This window comes from Leptopilina heterotoma, unplaced genomic scaffold (assembly GCF_015476425.1).
Source record: "Leptopilina heterotoma isolate Lh14 unplaced genomic scaffold, ASM1547642v1 Lhet_54, whole genome shotgun sequence".
Taxonomy (NCBI): domain Eukaryota; kingdom Metazoa; phylum Arthropoda; class Insecta; order Hymenoptera; family Figitidae; genus Leptopilina; species Leptopilina heterotoma.
The window spans coordinates 4,139,746-4,160,071 of NW_025111118.1; the positions used below are offsets into that span (position 1 = coordinate 4,139,746).

Consider the following 20,326-nt stretch of genomic DNA (forward strand, 5'->3'; position numbering starts at 1 on the left):
ATGTATCACTTAATATTTACTGTCAACGAGAATAAAAAATGGTTTTACATCACAAATGATCTAGTAGAAATAAAGTCGTTTTGTCGGACAAAAATTCGGTTTCACTGGTAAAAATGATATTTTCATTAGACATCAATCATATTTCGTTTGTGACAAAAAGAAGAGACATATGAGATTCAATTTGTCTTTTAAGTGGTATAAACGTCGTCAAGTCAGACAGTTCTCAGAATTTCAAGTGTAGAAAAAAAATGTTTTGAATATTTTTGAATGCATTTACCAAAAAAAAAATTTGAATGTATTGACTTTAATCTTTAATTTACAAAAAATTATTTATATCTATTTTTAAGTTAACAATAAGTGCAAAATTAATTTAATAATTAATATCTACTTAAAATAATTTATAAATAAGGTAAATATTAATATTTACATAAAATAACTAAAAAAATATATAAATAATATATTTAATTTGATAGTAATTAATTGCTAATTAACAGCTAATTAAAATACACTGTCGTAAAATACTATTAATACTATTAATTAATTATAATGAAATGCTTAATAATGAATTTGAAATAATTTTATTAATGACTATTAATTAAGAATTAGTCAATTAATTTAATTAATTTTTAATTATTTAAGAAATAAACACGATTTTCTTTTTTACAATCAAATAAATATAAAAGTAAAATGAATAAATTGACTAATATTATTTCGTACTCAAAAAAAAAAATATAAAATTAATAAGTTGATTAAATTTGTTTTGTTTGTACAAAGAGAAAGAAACTCCATCAGTAATTTAACGTATAATTGAAATTTGGAGAAATTGGAATAATTCGGAGGGGTTGTTATTCAAATATGGAGACGATTAATGTATACAACGTGTGTTTAATAATAATAATAATTATTATTCATTACAGGTGGGTCTAGTGGTGCCGTACAAGTCTTTTGGCGTTCGTGATTATTCCAAGGCAGTGACAAAAGCTACCAACATGCTGCAGAAGAGCACTAGAGGTCCAAAACTCGAACTATTTCAACGTTACGGCATTCATGTAAAGGTCACTATGCTGGAATTAACCCCGAGTCCCACGAGTAAGTTTTCATCTCATTTTATTATAGAATTTCGAAAATCTCGCTTCCTTTATTATTATTATTAATTATAATAATAATAATAATAATAATAACAATACGGATATTTATATTGAGATACTAAAAGTACTGTCATGCTGAGCGAGATTATTAGGTTTATATTCTTTAGGGATACATTTATTTCGCGATGCTTTTGTAGTATACTATTTATTTTTAGAATAAATATTAAATTTTTGGAGAATAAAAAGTATTTTTTTTACTTTTTTACTTTTAGTGTAAATGCAAAAAGTATTTTCTACTTTCTCACTTTTGGTATTAATGCAAAAAGTATTTTCTAATTTCTGACTTTTGGTAATAATACAAAAAGTATTTTTTACTTTCTCACCAAAAGTATTTTCCACTTTCTGACTTTTGAAATTAATACAAAAAAGTATTTTCAACTTTTTGATCTTTGGTATTAATAATAATACCTACAAAAAGTATTTTTTATTAATTTTTTACTTTTGGTATTAAAACATAAAGTATTTTCTACTTTTTAACCTTCAGTATTAGTACAAAAAGTAATTTTTTCTTTCTGACTTTTGAAATTAATAAAAAAAAGTATTTTCTACTTTTTGCCTTTAGATACTATTAATACAAAAAGTATTTTCTACTTTCTGACATTTGAAATTAACAAAAAAAAACTATTTTCTACTGTTTGACCTTTAGTATTAATGCAAAAAGTATTTTTTAATTTTCTGACTTTTGAAATTACTACAAACAATAATTTTTAAATTCTGACTTTTGGTATTAAAAAACAAAAAGTCTTTTTTACTTTTTGCTTCTTGATACTATTAATACAAAAAGTATTTTTTACTTTCTGACTTTTGAAATTAATAAAAAAAAGTATTTTCTACTTTTTGCCTTTAGATACTATTAATACAAAAAGTATTTTTAATTTCTGACTTTTGAAATTAATAAAATTATTATTTTTTACTTTTGACTTTTAGTATGAATACAAAAAGTATTTTTTACTTTCTGACTTTTGAAATTAATAAAAAAAAGTATTTTCTACTTTTTGCCTTTAGATACTATTAATACAAAAAGTATTTTTAATTTCTGACTTTTGAAATTAATAAAATTATTATTTTTTACTTTTTGACTTTTAGTATGAATACAAAAAGTATTTTTTACTTTCTGACTTTTGAAATTAATAAAAAAAAGTATTTTCTACTTTTTGCCTTTAGATACTATTAATACAAAAAGTATTTTTAATTTCTGACTTTTGAAATTAATAAAATTATTATTTTTTACTTTTTGACTTTTAGTATTAATACAAAAAGTATTTTTTACTTTCTGACTTTTAAAATTAATAAAAATAGTATTTTTACTGTTTGACCTTTAGTATAAATACAAAAAGTATTTTTTACTTTCTGACTTTTGAAATTACTACAAACAATATTTTTAAAATTTTGACTTTTGGTATTAAAACAAAAAGTATTTTGTACTTTCTGCCTTTCGATACTATTAATACAAAAAGTATTTTTATACTTTCTGACTTTTGAAATTAATAAAAAAATGTATATTCTCCTTTTTGACCTTTAGTATTAATACAAAAAGTATTTTTTACTTTTTGACTTTTGAAAATACTAAAAACCAACATTTTTAATTTTTGACTTTTGGTTTTAAAACAAAAAGTATTTTCTACTTTTTGCTTTTCGACACTATTAATAAAAAAAGTATTTTTCACTTTCTGACTTTGCTATTATAGTAGAAATAGTATTAGTAGAAAAAGTAATTTTTAATTTTTGACTTCGAATATTATAAAAATAACTGTTGAAAAATTCGTTTATTTAAAATTACAAACATTAAAATAGAAAATAGAAAAAATACGTAACTTTTTTTCATGCTTTCCTTTTTTTCGAGCTAAAATTAAATATTATTCTTTATTTAGTTTCTTCGGAAAATTTTGTAATATTATGAAAATTAGTTGAAGTGAACTTTAAGTAATTTATCATCAAAGTAGTAATTTATTACAGCCATTGTGCTTCACTTAGTTTCCGTTTGTTAATTAGCGAAAATTAAATTCAGTAAGGAGAGAGAGAGAGAGTGGAAGGGAAAAATATTATTTTCTACGCTAGTTCCAAAATTTTGCCGAATCTCATTAAATAATTCGCGAACTACAATAACAGTTTTTTTTAATGAATGTATAAGTTGGCAAAATATTTTTTTTATATTTTTCTTGTGATTTTAATTGGTTTAATTAATATTTTCAATCTCGGTTGCAAACTGTATTAATTGCAATTAAAAATATTTTCAGATTTTAACTAGTATTTTTTTGTTTTAGTTTTGAATTCTTTTAATTGTTTTTGGTTTTCTTTTGTTCTTTTTTGTTTTTATATTTTATTTTATATTTACTCGTTTTTTTCCAATTTTTTGGTTTTTCTTGTTTCTTTTTTGGTTTGTCTTTATTTTTCTTTGCTATTTGCCTTTTTTGGTTTTCCCTCGGTTTTTTTGTTTTTATTTGCTTTTTTTCGCTTTTTTAATCTTGTTCTTGTTTTTCCTTGTTTCTCTTTTGATTTTTCCTTTTTTTTCTTTCCTTTTCTCCTTTTCTTTTGTTTTTATTTCCTTTTTTTGGTTTTTCTTTTCTTTTTTCCCTCTTTTTGTTTCTGTTTCGAGTTTTTTGGTTTTTCTCTCCTCTTTTTAATGTCTCTTTTGGGAAAAGGAAAATAAAAGAAAAACCTTTTATTTCTTCGTTTGGTAATAAAGAGGAAATTTTATCTCCAAATAATGCATCATTAATGGGAATGTTTTCTTCTTGGGAATAAATATAATTTATGCGCCAAATTTTTATTAGGAAAACGCATAAAATACACTAAAGACGGGGATTAATTCATTATCGAACTTCGATTTACTCCCGGTGAAGCTTTTAACTCAGCCTATTAGTCTGCATTATTCTTCACGGATCAATGTTTTCCCTTCCCTCTTTAATATAAATCCATGGCCACTGACGTGATCGTGTCTGCTTCATTTCACAGTTATTATTCAATTTCACACACTTTTCACCAATATAATTTATTTCTCTTCATTTCCTCTTTTTAAAAAAAAAAAAACCTAAACATTTTTTGAAAAAAAAATTTCAATTTAACTTCCTCTTCGTTCCAAAGAAATATTTATTCAACACAAGATGGTTTTTAAAATTCAATATTTTTTAAATTAAACATTTTTAAAAATAAACATTTTTTTAAATAAAACATTTTTTACATTCGCTCTGTAAATTACATTTCTAAAGTTGAAAAAAATTTATAATTAAAAATACATAAAAAATGAATGATGGAAAAATACAAATAGTAGCAAGAGTGAAAATAAATATAGAAGAGTTTAAAAATAAAATAAATTATTTTTATTTACTAGTAAAAATAATAATAATAAAAATAATATTTATTTCGAAAATATAAAAATAATTCTTATAGAAAAAGATATGAATATGAATGTGAATATAAATAAAAAGAATTATAGGAATGAAATATAGAAGAAGGTATAAAAAAAATATCGACTAGAATGTAAATAATTAATAGATATAAATTTTTGCTACAGAGATAGGAAAAAAAAAATTGCATAACGATTATTTCAACTTAACAATTGACGGGGAAAAAATGATTTTATTTGCAATAAAAAGAAGTTTCAGTCCAACTAGATACATTGTATTCTCGAGTGTAAAATGGACCATAATTTTTATCGGTTTCTTTCTACTCGGATATTCAGATACTAAAGCATTTAAAACACATTCCTCTCATACTGGATTTTTTTTTATTATTTGAAATCGAATCGTTTACAGGCGCTTCAATATTTGTACTAGATATTCATTTTTCAATAAATGCGACAAAAAAAACAAGTTAATAGAAAAATGTTTGTATTAAAAAACAAAAAGTTAAAAAAAAGAAATTAAGAAAACAAGATTATTGTCCAAGTGAAAATTAGAAGAAAAGGTGAAAAGAGAGGAGAAAAAATTAAAAGTAAAAAAGAAAAGGATTGTTTTTCTTTTATAGTAGAAAAATGAAAAAAATTAAGAATAGAGTAAAATGGAGAAGAAAAATTAAGAATAAAATTAATAAAAATGAAATGGAAAGGAAAAAACTTGAGAACAACGGAAAAAGAGAATGGAGATGGTAAAAAAGGGGGTAATAATTTATAATATGGTTGATGTCATAAAATGTTAAAGCCATCGGTTTTCTTTTCTATACACACACACACACACACACATGTATATATATTTACACGCTTGAGTTATAAACTCTGCGCAGTTGTTTTTGCAACACATGACATCTTCAGGTATTGGAAAAATGTTGTCGCTTTATAAAACGACTGTCTGGCGCCTTAAATGAATTTTCCACTGAGTGTAGTTCCATATAAAATGCAAGAGTCTTACATTCTTGTCAAGTGCCTATGTAAAATGTAAATTTTACCTCTTAAGCAACGCAACTTCTCTCTCTCCACATCTGAAAAATATCAGCATAAAACGAAAATTCTCCAGACTCCCCGAGACATTGCGTCTTTAATAATACAAAAAAGAAAATGAAGAAGGAAAAAAAATACAACTAGAAAAAATTTATGAATTCAAGATAAGGAGAGAAAGTTAAAAATAAAATATATTGAAAATAAATAAATAATAAAAATAGCAAAATAATAAAAAATTGTAATTAATATTTAAGAAAAATTAATTCAAAATATTTTTAAATCAAATAATAATTTTAAATTTATAATATTAATAATAAACAAGAATAATTTAATATTTTTTTTAATTTTTCAAAGAATATTTTGTGAATATTAAAAAATCAATGTGTCACTACAGGACACAACTAGGTCCGTATTATCGATTAAAAAAGGACAAAAAGTTCGTAAATTGTACGATATAATTTAGAAAATTTTAGAGAAATTACAAATTATTGCAGAAATTCAATTCTTTTCAAAAGTAATAAAATTCTCAGCAAAAATTTAACACTGTTCAAATTTTTTTTAAAATTCTTGTTAAAATTTCAATTATTTTCAAAAATTTTCCTTAATTTAATGATTTTTAATATCTATTATTTTCATAAAATTATAAAAATTTCACAAAAATTCAATTATTTACAAATTTTCTATAAATTTCTTAGCAATGTTATTCAATTATTTTTATAAATAATAACATTTTTACAGGGATTCAATTATTTTTCTAAATAATAAAATTCTTTTTAGGAATTTAATTATTTTCGACTTTTCGTAAATAGTAAAACTAATCGCAGAATTCCAATTATTTTTAATAAAATTTTAATAGAATTCCTCGATAAATGTAATTATTATATTACAAATTTTATTAAAATTCGTCAAACAAATTCAATTATTTTAAAATTTGTTGATAAAATTCTTAATGAGAATTCAATCTTAAGAAACATTCAAATATACAATAAATTATTTTTTTTATTTAAATTATTTGATTTTAGTTGAATTTTATAATAAAAATTGATTCAAAAATAAATTAAAGTTAAAAATAAAATGAATTTGAAAATTCTCAAAAAACTATTTCAAAAATTAATAAAAATAATGGATTTATAGAAATTTAATTATGTTAAAAAATAGTAAAATTCTCCTTAGGAATTCAATTATTTTTATAAAAAATAAAACTCAATGTGGAATTTTAATTATTTTTAATACAATTTCAATCAAATTTCTCGGAAAATGTAATTTTTCTTAAAAATTTTCTTAAAAATCGTCGAAAGAATTCAATTATTTATAAATATGTTGGTAAAATTGTTAATTAGAATTTTGAATTGTAAGAAACATTCAATTGTTCAATGAATTATTTGTTTGTATTTAAATAATTGAATTCTAGTAGAATTTTCTAATAAAAATTAATTTAAAAATGAATTTCAGTTAAAATTTTAGATAATAATTGAATATTAAAAAGCAATATAGCGTGAATTTTTAGAAATAATTAAAATTTTTAAAATTAATATTTTTGAACACGTGTAATTGAATTTTTTTTTTGTATTATTAGAAGTTTTTATTTTCTAATATATATTTAATTGAGGAATTCACGAATAATTGAAATTTTGTAAAATTGAATTTTGTAAATAAATGGATTTTGAAAATTGTAGAAGAACTTTTTTGAAAATTAATTGATTGAAAGAAAAATTTTAGTGAAAAATTCTTAAAAATAATAATTGAATTGAAATGATGAAAATAATATTGAAGAAGTACAATATTCTTATAATATAAAATAATAATTTTATCAATTTGCCATTTTCAATTATTACAAAACATGAAGAAATCGATTTCTTTATGTTTTATAGTTATGAAAAAATTTAATTTAATTTAATTAATTAATTAAATGTAAAATTGAAATACATAATAATATAAAGTTGAATAATATTATTTCACGAATTTAAATGTTTACAAGAACTTTATTAACGGCTGACTAAAATTTTTTGTAATACTACACATTTAAAAACGTTTATAATAATATTATTAATGGCTAACTAAAATTGTTTCTACTAGTTAACATTAAATTTTGTTTTTCAAAACTGACGTCTGACAGAAATTGTTTGTGCTACTTAATATTAAAAAATGTTTACCAAAACTTTACTAAATTCACTTTATTCGTGTCTGACTAAAATTGTTTGCACTATTTACTATTCAGCTATAGATATTTTGGAAATTTTTAGTATTGTCTGACTAGAATAGTTTGTACTACTTAATTTTTAAATATGTTATTAAGAAACTTTATTGTCTGACTAAAATTGTTTGTACTACTTAATTGTCAATTATTTTTTTGGAAACTAACTGTAGTCTGACTAAAATTGTTTGTACTACTTGATGTTCAGTTAGAATTATAGAAACTATGCATTTTTTCTTAAGTTGACAATTGTAATAAATATAATCTTATTTAAATAAATTTATAAAGTTTTTAAATTTATTTTTAAAAAAATTATAAATGAATAAATTTATTTTTAAAAAAGTTATAAATGAATAAATTCTTTGTAAATAAATTTATAAAGTTTATAAATAAATAAATGTTGTCTGAATTGTAATGTATTTTCCACTGATATTCTTTATACTTGGGAAATGAACATTCTGTGCGTTCTTGTTAATTAATAATGTCTGACTAAAACATGCAAGCACCACTTCTTTACATAATTGAGAATGTAATACATTTTTTAACTTGGGATAATTTGTGTGGCTGACTTGACATTGCTTTTACTACTGAAACATTTTCTAATATGTAAAAGCATAATGTGTCTGACTAAAATATGCATTAACTACTTGCATACTAAATTTTTTTTTGTTTGAGAAAATTTTTTTTTACTACTCAATTTTCAAATATGATTTTTGGCACTTAAGTAACGTCCGAATAAAAATTGTTTTTACTACTTGATTTGCAAGTAAATTTCTAGAAGTTGTATTAAATGTCTGACTAAAATTATTTTCACTACTTAACTTTCAAATATATTTTGTAAAGATTTGGTAATGTCTGACCAAAGTCGATTATACTACTGAATATTCAATTGTATTTTTAAGAAAATTTTCAAACGTCTGACTCAAATTGTTTATACTACTTTACTGATACTTATGTTTTTAGAAACTGACTGAAGTCTGACTAAAATTGCTTTTACTACTTCAAATTCAAAAATCTTTTTAAAGAAATTTAGTAAAGTCTGACTAAAATCGTTTGTACTACTTAAAATTCAAAAAAATTAAGTAATATACTAATGTCTGACTAAAATTGTTTGTACTACTTAATTTTTAATTCTGTTCTTGGAAACTAACTGACGTCTGACTAAAATTGTTCGTACTACTTAATATTCAGAAACGTTTACAAGAACTTTATTAACGTCTGACCAACATTGTTTGTACTACTTAATATTAAAAAATCTTAACAAGAACTTTATTAATTTCACATTATTCGTGACAGACTTAAAATATTATTAATAATAAATAGTATAGATTTACCAATATGAATAAATAACTAATAATAAAAATTTCTCTTTCTACGTAAAACCAAAATAATAAAAAAGAGTATATTTTCTAATATAATATAAAACATCGATATTTGAGAAATTAGAAAAAATTTTATTTCGTTTAAATTCGAGAGACGATTTTAGAATGTGTGACCCTAGAGATAATTGAACATTGCGGGTTTTAAAACCGATATCACTTGACAGGTACGTGCTAGTAAAATGACTTTTGAATTCTGTTCAAGTAATGGACAAATGATAAATGAATCCTCTATTTTTTTTTAACAATTCACTTCGACGTGGAATCGAAATAATAGCAGATAAATAAACTGTGTAATTAAAATCGTTTTCGAATCAATGTTAATAATAATAGTAATAATAATAATAATAATAATAATAATAATAATAATAATAATAATAATAATAATAATATTAAAAATAATCAAGAATTAAAATGATTAATTTATAAAATATAATTAAATATAAATATAATATAAATATAATTACAAGTTGAATAAATTGAATAAATAAATATTATTCTTAATTTCGAAGAGAAAAAACTAAATTACTTTTTTGTCTTCACTTTAAAGTGACTGATTCAGATAGAAAAACGAAAATTATCTTTTGATTCGATAAAAAAAGAAGATTATGGTTTTTATTATCGTTAAATCGAAAATTCATGGTGATTCATTTTGTGAAGAGTAAATTTCACAAAAATGGAAATTTGAAGTTTTTTTTAGAAAATAAATCTTCTTAAGGATTTGGTTGATGATTCCTTCAAGAAGAATTGGGATTTTAAGTAAATTATCTCACTTTAAAGGAATAATCTCCTCTCAACATTAGCAAGTCAAAATGCCTTGTGGTGGTTTTTTCCCAACTTTCTCTTCTTTTTTTTAAAACACATTTTAATGCCAGAAAAACTTTCTGGAATGTACATTTCTCAGTTGAAAAATCTCTACTCGAAAAAAAGAAGTGTTTTAAATTTATTTTCTTTGACTCATTGTGTCTTTAAAGTTCCTGAAAATAAATTTTTAGGTTGAAGCAAATTTTTACTCTACTAAAAAAGTTGTTTATTTGTTGCCAACAAAAAGAAAGAAAAAAAGGAAAGAAAGAGGAAATGCAATTTTATTTAAAGCAGAAAGTATAATTGTAATTTATTTACAAACATATTTTTTTAAATATATGTCGAATATCATTTTTATTCCAAAATTAAAACAAATAACATTATTTAAAACAAATAAATAAACCTGATTGACTCTGAGACAAATGTACTTTTATTTAACAAAAATAAGTTAAAAAACTTTTCTCTGGATGTATATATAGAAAAATTATTTTCTATAATATTCTTTTTTTTTCTCAGGAAAATATCATATGTTTGGAAATTTTCATATGTGAAAATTTGTGAAAATGGAAAGAAAACAAAATTTCTATATGAAATAGGATAACAGTTTTTTTTCATTTTTAAATTTAAGAAAAGATATTTTGAAGCTTTACTTAGATAGTTGTTCTAAACTTTCTTTTAGCTTTCAGTAAGTTTCATACAGGTTTATATAAAGTTTCAAATTTCTTATATGAACTCTCTAAATCTGAATAAGTGAAATTTTCATGTAGAATGTTTCAGAAGTCTTACACGTTTTCCAATGTAAGTGTACATGGACTTTTAAACAATAAAAGAACAACTTCTTTTTCTCAAAAATAAGTAAAATTTAGAGACATGGAGAAATTTGCAAAATTATTTACCTCAAATTTTACAGTAGTGAAAAATAGTACAATCAAATTGTTAGAAATTATTAGTATTAGTATTAGTATAATAAATAATGAAACAAAATATAAAATATAAAATATAAAATTTTAAATGTAAAATATAAAATATAAAAATTTTAATAATTAAAAACTATTTATTTCAGCATTTATTTATGTATATACATAAAATTTGGTATAAATTTTTTCTAAAAAATAAATTTTTCCCAATAAATTTTCAACCTTTTTGGCCCTAAATCGCAAATTTGAAAAAATTCCATCAATTTCTATTTTGACTCCTCACGTAAAAAAAAAATTATTTGAATTTTTTTTTTCTACGGTAAAAAAGGAAATTGTCAATTTGAAAAGCTCACAAGCTTCTGCCATCTGGAGTCGAATTCTAGAACACGGTAACTCGTGAACTGAATTTCCAACATTCGATGCTTCCAGCTTATTCAAGTACTGGTCTCTCGGAATATTTCTCTCGTTCGCTAGAGAGACATCGTATATTGATATCAGAATGTTAGAGAGATACCTCAAAAGGCATTGAAACGAGATGCTATTTCTGACTTTTTTATAACGAATATACATACACTATGTGAATATACTTTATTCACACTCATTTTCAATTCACTTTATTTTATGATTATCCTCATTTCCCTTTTTTTTTTGCAACTATAAAAAAAAAATATTCTTCAAATATTTTTCCTCTTTCTATAAAAAAAGAAAAAATTTGTTTTCTATTTGAAAATGTTTCTATTTTTTTCGTTGAAAAATATAATGCATTACAATATTCTTTTTTAGTTTATTTGAAATAAAAATGGAGTAAAACATGTTTTCTATTTTGTTTTGGAAAAAAATAAATATATAATGTATAGTTTACTTTGAAGGAAAAAATTTTTTGCATTTTATTCAGAAGAAAATCTTTTTTTGAGAGAAAATATATTTTTTTATTTCAATAGAAGGAAAATATTCGTTATTTTCCTTATAAGAAAATTTTTTTTTTTTTTTGTAAAAAAAGTATTATTCTTAAGAAAGTATTTTTTATAAAAAAATATTTTTAATGAACAAATATTTTTTATAAGAAACTATAAGAAAATATTTTTTAGATGGAAATATTTATTTGACGAAACAATTTTTTAATTCGATAAAAGAAAAACATTCTTCATTTTATTTATAAGAAAATATTTTCTAAGAAATTAATTTTTATAAGAAAATATTTCAAATAATGAAATATTTTCTGTAAAAAATATTTTTTATAAAAAAATGTTTTATTGATAAAATAATTTTTTTCATAAGAAATTGTTTTATTGTAAAAAAATGTCTTTTCATTTAAACATTAATAGGAAAATATTTCTATTTTTATAAATATTCTTTTATTAATTTGTTCTCATTAAAAATAAAATAACGTGGAATATTTTACTCCTTCTTTTTTGAAATATTCAAATAGGAGAGAAATTATTTAATAAATAAAGGAAATTGGAACTATGGCAAAAGTTTTCGTATAAGTTATACAATGCACGGGAGTAGTTTTGTTGAGATTATTGGGAATTTAATGCAGATGATGATTAAACTTTAAGGAGATAAACTTTCCTCTCGTTGTTGAGCATAAAGGAGTTTTTCTTTGATTGTAAATAAGAATTTTCAAAAAGAAAAAAAAAAGAAAAAAACAGAATATCTATTCAAAGGATAAAAAAGTAATGGTACTTATTAACAAAAAAAAAATACTGAATTAATATAAAATTAATAATAAAACAATAAATAATATAGTAATTAATAATATTAAATAAAAAATAATAATAGAAAAAAAAAATATTAAATAATATGTTCATGATATAAAATAAATATTATTAAAAAATTAATAGAATCGAATATTATTAAAATATATAAATTAGAATTGAAAAATTGTAAAAATTAAAATCCAAATTGAAATTCAGATCGTAATTAAAACTGAAACTAAAATTGAAATTAAAATTGAAATTAAAATTGAAATTAAAATTTGAATTGAAATTAAAATTGAAATAGAGATGGAACAATAAAATAGAAATTAAAATAGAAATTAAATTGAGAGTAATATTAAAATTGAAAGTAGAATTAAAATTGAAAGTAGAATTAAATTTGAAAGTAAAATTAAAATTAAAAATAAAAAGTAAAATGTTAAATTAAAAGTAATATTAAAATTAGAATTAAAATTAAAAATAAATTGTAAAATAAAAAATTAAAATTAAAAATAAAAATTAAATTTATATAAAGTTGAAAATAAAATTCTGTACACAAAGAGATAAATTTTTTTCCGAAAACTAAAATCAATGCCGCGCAGCAAATTTCGCGCTAAATTAGAGTCTTTTTTCCAGACGATCCTAAAATAGAGGAAATTTAGCGGTTGAGCTAAAGTCCAAGCCTTATTTATCGCTTTTTCACCTCGTGTAAAGGTTTCACAGTAGTCAGATAGTGAAAAAGAAGAGAGAAAAAAAAATTCTTGTCCCTAATCCATAAAAAAGTCACACTGAAAGTAACAAGTTTCATCCAAAACCCCTCCTCCTTCTAATACCACTCTCTTATTCCAGACAACTTTCCACGACACTTTCAACCATAACATAAAAGTTGATCATTAAATTACAATTTTAAATCTATTTTCCCTTTTTCTTTCACATCGTCTATCAATTCGTTGATAAAATTTTTTTTTCTTGCAAATATTCATAATATAAATATTCAAATATAATAAATTTACGATTCACGAATATTACCAAATAATTGAAAGTATTTATAAATAATTGACAATAATTTGTCAATAATTTATAATAATTTGTAAATAATTGAAAGTATTTGTAAATAATTGACTGTTTTTAAAAATATTTATAAATATAATTGAATAATAATTTATAAAAAATAATAATAATAAAAATAAATATTTAAAACTATTTATAAATAATTGTCAATAACTTGTAAATACTTGAAAGTGTTTGTAAATAATTGCCTATTCTCTTAAATATTTATAAAAATAATTGAAAAAATAATTGCAAATATCTATGAATAATTTAAAATATTTATAAATAATTAAAAATATTTATAAATAATTGACAATAATTTATAAATAATTGAAAACAATTGCCAACAATTTCAAAGCGTTATAAACATTAATAAATATACTTGAAAAAATAATTTGCAAAAAATTGGCAAAATTTCTAAATTTCTAAATAATAAAATAGCAACATAAAAATTTGTTATAAAAAATTTTTCCATTCTTTTTTTCGAAACAATTTTCATTCCTCTTATTTTTCTGACATCAAATGTCAGTAGTTTTCAATAGTGCAAATACGAGAGAAATGTACTTGGCAGAATGTCAGTGAGTGAAAAAAGATAGAGGGTAGAGGGATAGTTGAGAGGAAAAAGAGGGGGGGAAGGGTTATAGTCTGTCGATAAATATTCTATATAGATGTGTTATCTTTTTATCGAGGCTTTCAAACCAATGGGAATACGTCAGAATATGAAAGCCATAACGAAGACTATTCAAGTTTTAAAGGCGACCTAGGAGAACGATTCGCGAATGGCCCTTAAGCACCCATTACTTACGTGTACCTCTCTTGAAAGTTGTTTAAACCCTTCAAGATAGTCTTTTTTACAAAAAAAAAAAAAAAAAAAAAAAAAAAAAATTAACATCTTTTTCTCCTTAGTTCTTTTTTTCTTGTAGAATTCATAATTTCCCTTTACAACTTGTGTGAAATTAAAATCATAATTCTTTTCTTCCCTTATTATATTTTTAAAAAATTTTATTCTTTTGATTCTAATTGTTAGGAATTTTAGTTGAAATTTTCCACGAAATGAAATTTGCAAACTTTCCTTTTGTATTTCAATTTCACAGTTTGCAAAATAGTTTATGTAAAATTAATAAATTTATGCAAACTTGTTGGAAAAATTTTAATTATAGTAATTAATAGATAAATAAAATAATGAACAAGTAAATAATCAATTAATAAAGAAATGAAATAATGAATAAATAAAAAGTAAACAAACTTAATTAATTCTCTAAATTTCAATTAGTAAAAATGTTTATTAATTTGATTTAGTCCCTGACTTTTTGCTTTTGAATTAGTAAACTTTACTAATTCAAAAGCAAAACGTCAGTCACTACTTCAAATTACTGAAAATTTTTACAAATTTAAATTTAGAGAATAATTACTTATAATTATTAAATAATAAATTAATTATAATTACCTAATTTAAATTAATTATTTTGATTAACTAATTTAAATTATAATTAATTAAATAAAATTCATTATATTATAATGAATAAATAATAAATAAATAAAATAATGAATAAATAATATTTGGAAAAAAATAATAAACAAATAATAAGTAAAGAAAATAATAAATAATTTATCAATTATTAATGCATAAATAATCGTGATTCAAATATTGAAGTTCAAAATTTAACATTTATAATATATCACAGTTTATAATAATTATTAACATACAAATTATATAATAATAAAATATATTTTTAAATTTGAAGTAACAAGATAATTAATGTAACGAAGATAATTAAATTCTATACAAAATTGTTGGAAACAAAAAATTTTTTTATTTTCATAACTGAAAGAATTGAAATAGAGACTAATTCATGGGAATTAGGAAAATTGGAAATAGGATAAATCATAATTTTCTGGAGGGGGGGTTAAATCGTAAGGGAAGTATATTATAACAGTAGGGCAATAATAATTTCGATAACTTTTGGATGAAAGTTTCGGTAAGTTTGTGAAATTCTCTCTACTTGACTTGTATGACGAAGTGTCTAAATCCTTTGAAAGCAGCGTAAGTTTCTCAAACAAGTAAAATAAGTTTTGTTCGTGACATAATTATGACGCCCTCGGTAACATTCACAAAAAGGAAAGAGAGAGAGAGAGAAAAGGAGAAAAAAAGACGAAACTTTGAATTTACTTTTGGAGTTAAGTATGAACTTAACTTTATAGTAGTCGTTGTGAGTTTCAATTTTGATCGAGGTCTCTCTGCGGGCATCGATTAATCCGTCTTTTCCAATTCACTTTTTCATTCTTTCACTTTCTTTCCCGAATTCTTTTTATCTTCTTATCTTTCTTTTTTCTTTTTTTTCTTTTTTCCTTTTTGTTTCATTTTTTATTTTTCCAAACCACTGAAGCTCTTTTTAATTTTTTATATTTTCTTTCTTACCGTTAAACTTTCAAGGATTTTTCTCCTTCTTTTTTTTATTGTTGAGGTTTTGGAAAGAAATGGATATTCTGCAATCCTCTTTAGTTTTCTTTCTCTATTGTTTAGATTTGTAGAAGTTTTTTATTTTGACAATTTTAGAGAATGGAAGAATTCTTTTCTGTTTAATTAAAGTTCGTTCTTTAAATTTTTTTTTCTCCTGAACTTAGATTTCTGGGAATTATTTTTTCATGACAATTTTAGAGAAAGAAAAAATTTTCATTATGTTAAAATGTCATTTTTATTGAGAAAAAAAAGGTTTTTGTAAAAATTAACTACTTTTTTAAATTTCTTTCTTGAAAATTTTGATTTCTGAAACTTTTCATTTTCTTGATGGTTTTAGAGGTTTAAATATAATTTCAATTTAATTAAAATTAATATTCTTTCAATTTTTTTTTAATTTCGATTTCTGTAATTTTCTTGTCAATTTGGGAGGAAGAAAAATTTCTTCCTTATATAATTAATTGAAAATTAAATTAATTTAAAAATAAAGATCTGGGAAATTTTCTTTTTTAGAATTTAGGTTTCAAAAACCGAAATTATATATTTTTTTTATTATCAAGTAAAGGAGACACTAATAAATAATTTTATAACCTCACGACTCTAAAATTCGAAAATTTTTTTTCCGTCTCTGTACAGAATACGTGAAATTCTTCTTGAAGGTTTCGTTTTATAAAAATTTATTCACATATCCGAGAGTAAAATATTCTTTCTCGGTTCTTTTGATGATATTTTTCCTTTTTTTTGGCAATGGTATAGAAAAAAATATACCAAAAAAAGAAAATTCTTAGCAACCATGCGTTTATGACAAGATCGTTTATCAAAAGGATTATATATATGTATAGCAAACGATAAAGACTGTTCGCACTCTTTTCTCATCGATTTAGACATCCCCGGGGGCTCTTTGTTCCGACGAAAGTAATTCGAGAATGTCTTCTCGTGAATGAAATGTTATACAAAAAAGCGCCTTTAATCTCTGACTACTTGACCTATAAATTTCCAAGTTTCCTTCGATATTCTGGTAAATATTTGTCGAAAAAAATTTTTATACACATTTTTCTTTTCATTGAGAAAAGAAAATAATGTTCTTCGGGTAAACTTTTAATTTTGAATAATAAATTCTGGACAATAAATTCGAAATAATAAATTCTTAACAATAAATTCTAAATAGTAAATTCTGAACAATAAATTCTAAATAATAAATTTTAAATAATAATAAAAAATAATAATAGAAATAACAAGAATAATAAAAATAGTAATAAAAGTAATAAAAATACTAAAAATAATAAAAAAAATACTGAGAGTAATAAAAAAAAATAAAAATAGCAAAAATAATAAAAATAATAATAATACAAATAATAAAAATAATTTTATTAATGAAATTAATAAAATTAATAAAAATAATAATAAATAATAATGAAAAATAATAAATAAAATAAAAATGATAATTTATAGAAAATTAATAAGTAAAATGAATTGAATTAAAAAAAGTTTTGCTATATTTCAAATACTTTTAGATTTAAAAAAATATTTTAATTTAGCACGACAATTTGAAAAGAGTCAATTTTTCTTCGTCATGACAGTTCGTTAAAGGTTAAATTGTAAAATTCAATTAAAGTCAGTGAAAGATAGGAACATTTACTTGAAGTTATCTCGATTAAATGTCATTTTGAAGTAAAATTTTCCTCATTTTCAAATAAAAGCAAATTATCTTCTCCCTTCGCAATATTCATTAATTCAAATTTTTCTCAATGATAAATTTTGAATTTTCTCGCTTTAAAAAAATTTTCGTATTTGTAATAAGAAAGTAAATAAACAACAAATTCATATTTATTAATATTCTACTTGTATTAATTTTCAATTAATTATTAATTAATTAAACATAAATAATAAATTAATACTTATTAATATTCCACTTGTATTAATTTTCAATTAATTATTATACTAATTTATTAATTAAAAATAAATCAATAAATAAAAAAGAAGCAAGAAAAAATAGAAAAAAGGAATAAAAGAAAAGAAATAAAAAATAGAAAAAAGAGGAGAAATAAGAAAAAATTAATTAATTAATTAATTAATTAATTACTATTTATTAATATTTAATTTGTAATTCTCGATTACTTATTATATTATTTATTGTATTGTATTGTATTAATTATTTATTGTTTTATTTCATGAGAAAAAAATCTTAGTCACAGATTAACAAATTTTTTCTTAATAATCGAGAAAGATTAAAATAAATGAAAATATTGCTAATGTAAAATGAAATAGAAATAAATAAAATAAAGTGAAAGAATAAAAATTTTCAAAAAATATTTTATGAAAATTGGAGGCACTTTCTCTGTTTCAAAGCGGGAGGGGAAAATACTCCCTCTAATTTTGAGGTCACTGCTTATAAGTTTTCTGTGAAAGTGGGGATCTTTTGAGGAGAAATGCAAAAGCACGTTTTCACTGCGCGTTGAGAATATGATTACACTCCCTTTCGAGGGTTTTGAGATTTGTGTGTTTATACCTGTAGAATGAGGAAAAACGAATTAAGAAAAAAAGAAATGAGAAAATAAGGAAAAATCGAGAAAAGGAAAAAAATTAAAATAAAAAAAGGAAAAATAGAAAAAAGGAAAAATAAAAAAGAGGAAAAAAGGGAAAATAGAAAAAAGAAGAAAACGGAAAATTATGAAACAGAAAAATAGAAGATGGAGAAGAAGAAAGATTGGAAAATAGGAAAAAAATAAAAAAGTAAAAAAAGAAAAAAGGAAAAATAGAAAAAAAGAAAAATAGAAAAAATGGAAAAATATGAAAAGAGGAAAAAAGGGGAAATAGAAAAAAAGAAAAATTAGGAAACATAAAAAATGGAAGAAGGAAAATTCGAAAAATAGAAAATTAGAATAAATAGAAAAAGAGGAAAAATAGGAAAAAAGGAGAAAAATAAAAATTAGAAAAAAGAGAAAAAGAAAAAATTGTGGAATATTATAATGTGAAAAAGCATTACAAGTTGAAGTACAGCGGGAGGGAAAAAATAAACGAGAAACAAAATTTTATTTCTCAGTATGTGTTCCATTAAAGTAATAATTTCCCATTCCCCCAGTCGTCATTTTACTTTCTTTCAGGGGAAACTAAAAGATCCTGTATAAAAGCTTTAAGAAGTTTCATACCGCGATAACATTCTTTACTTGAATCTCAAATTAATCTTCAATTCCAGTGGAGAAAGATCCATCAAAAATTCAAATTCGTCTGAATTCGTTTTTAAAATCTTTTATTTCTTCATTTTCCACTTCTCTTGGTTTCATTCATTTCCCCTCTCCCTCCCCCCTCTCTCTCTCTCTCTCTCTCTCTCTCTCTCTCTCTCTCTCTCTCTCTCTCTCTCTCTCTCTCTCTCTCTCTCTCTCTCTCTCTCGACCAAGATTTCATTTTTTTCCTTCTTAATTTATTCTACTTATGAATAATTCTTTTTATCTTTTCCATGAAAAAAATATCAAACTATTATTATTTATAATATTCTTTAAAATGAAATAAATTACAAAATATTTTTTTCCCTTTTTGAAAGAGGGAGAGATTTTTTTTTCCATGAAAAAAAGCAATTTATTTATTTTATTCTTTAAAATAAAATGAATTAAAAAATATGTAAAGAGATATTTTTTTCCATTTTTGAAAGAGAAATGGGAGAGATTTTTTTTATCTTTTCCATAAAAAAATAGCAATCTACTATTTATTTAATTCTTTAAAATAAAATGAATTACAAAATATATTTTTCCTCTTTTTTGAGAGAGAAAAAAATATGGTGAAAAAGTGTTTGCATTAAATGGTATAAAATTCATTTTATCTTGTACAATAATAGTAAAAAATGAAAATAATCGTGATAATAACATTTTAGAATTGTCTTGGAATTGTAAAGGTTACGATTTTGAGACCATCTGTAGTGAAGTATCCAATAAAACCTTCACTTGGTTAAATGACACGGTTTAACTTACTGAGAGTGGAAATAGTCGAGTCGTTAGACACAGTTGATCGGTTTCATTAGATCGGCATATGGAGCGAGAAAATTGGAGTTTTCAATTACATTAACGTTTCAATAAAATTGCCTCTTGAATTATTAACACAAACACTGAGAAAAAAAAATTTCCATTTTTTACGATAATGACAGTGTTTTTTTTTTTTTATTTTGCCTTTTTGTATTTCTGAATAATGCAGTGGGGGAAAAAAATTATAAAAACAGATTTCGTAATTATTCCATGAGGAATAAAAACAAAAAAAAATGTAAATTAATGTCAGATAAATGAAGAAAAATATTAGGAAAAGAATTAGAACAA

At 21.8% G+C, this 20,326-nt stretch overlaps 1 protein-coding gene across 5 annotated transcripts in view; it reads left to right on the top strand.

Annotated features, from left to right (window-relative positions):
- Positions 1-20,326, top strand: part of LOC122508401 (glutamate receptor ionotropic, NMDA 2B) — a 200,811-nt gene that overhangs the window by 74,439 nt on the left and 106,046 nt on the right. For all 5 annotated transcript variants that reach the window (XM_043621707.1, XM_043621706.1, XM_043621705.1 and 2 more), the window contains exon 3: positions 918-1,089. In XM_043621707.1, the coding sequence (XP_043477642.1) occupies positions 918-1,089 (172 nt within the window). The remainder of the gene's footprint in view (positions 1-917; positions 1,090-20,326) is intronic.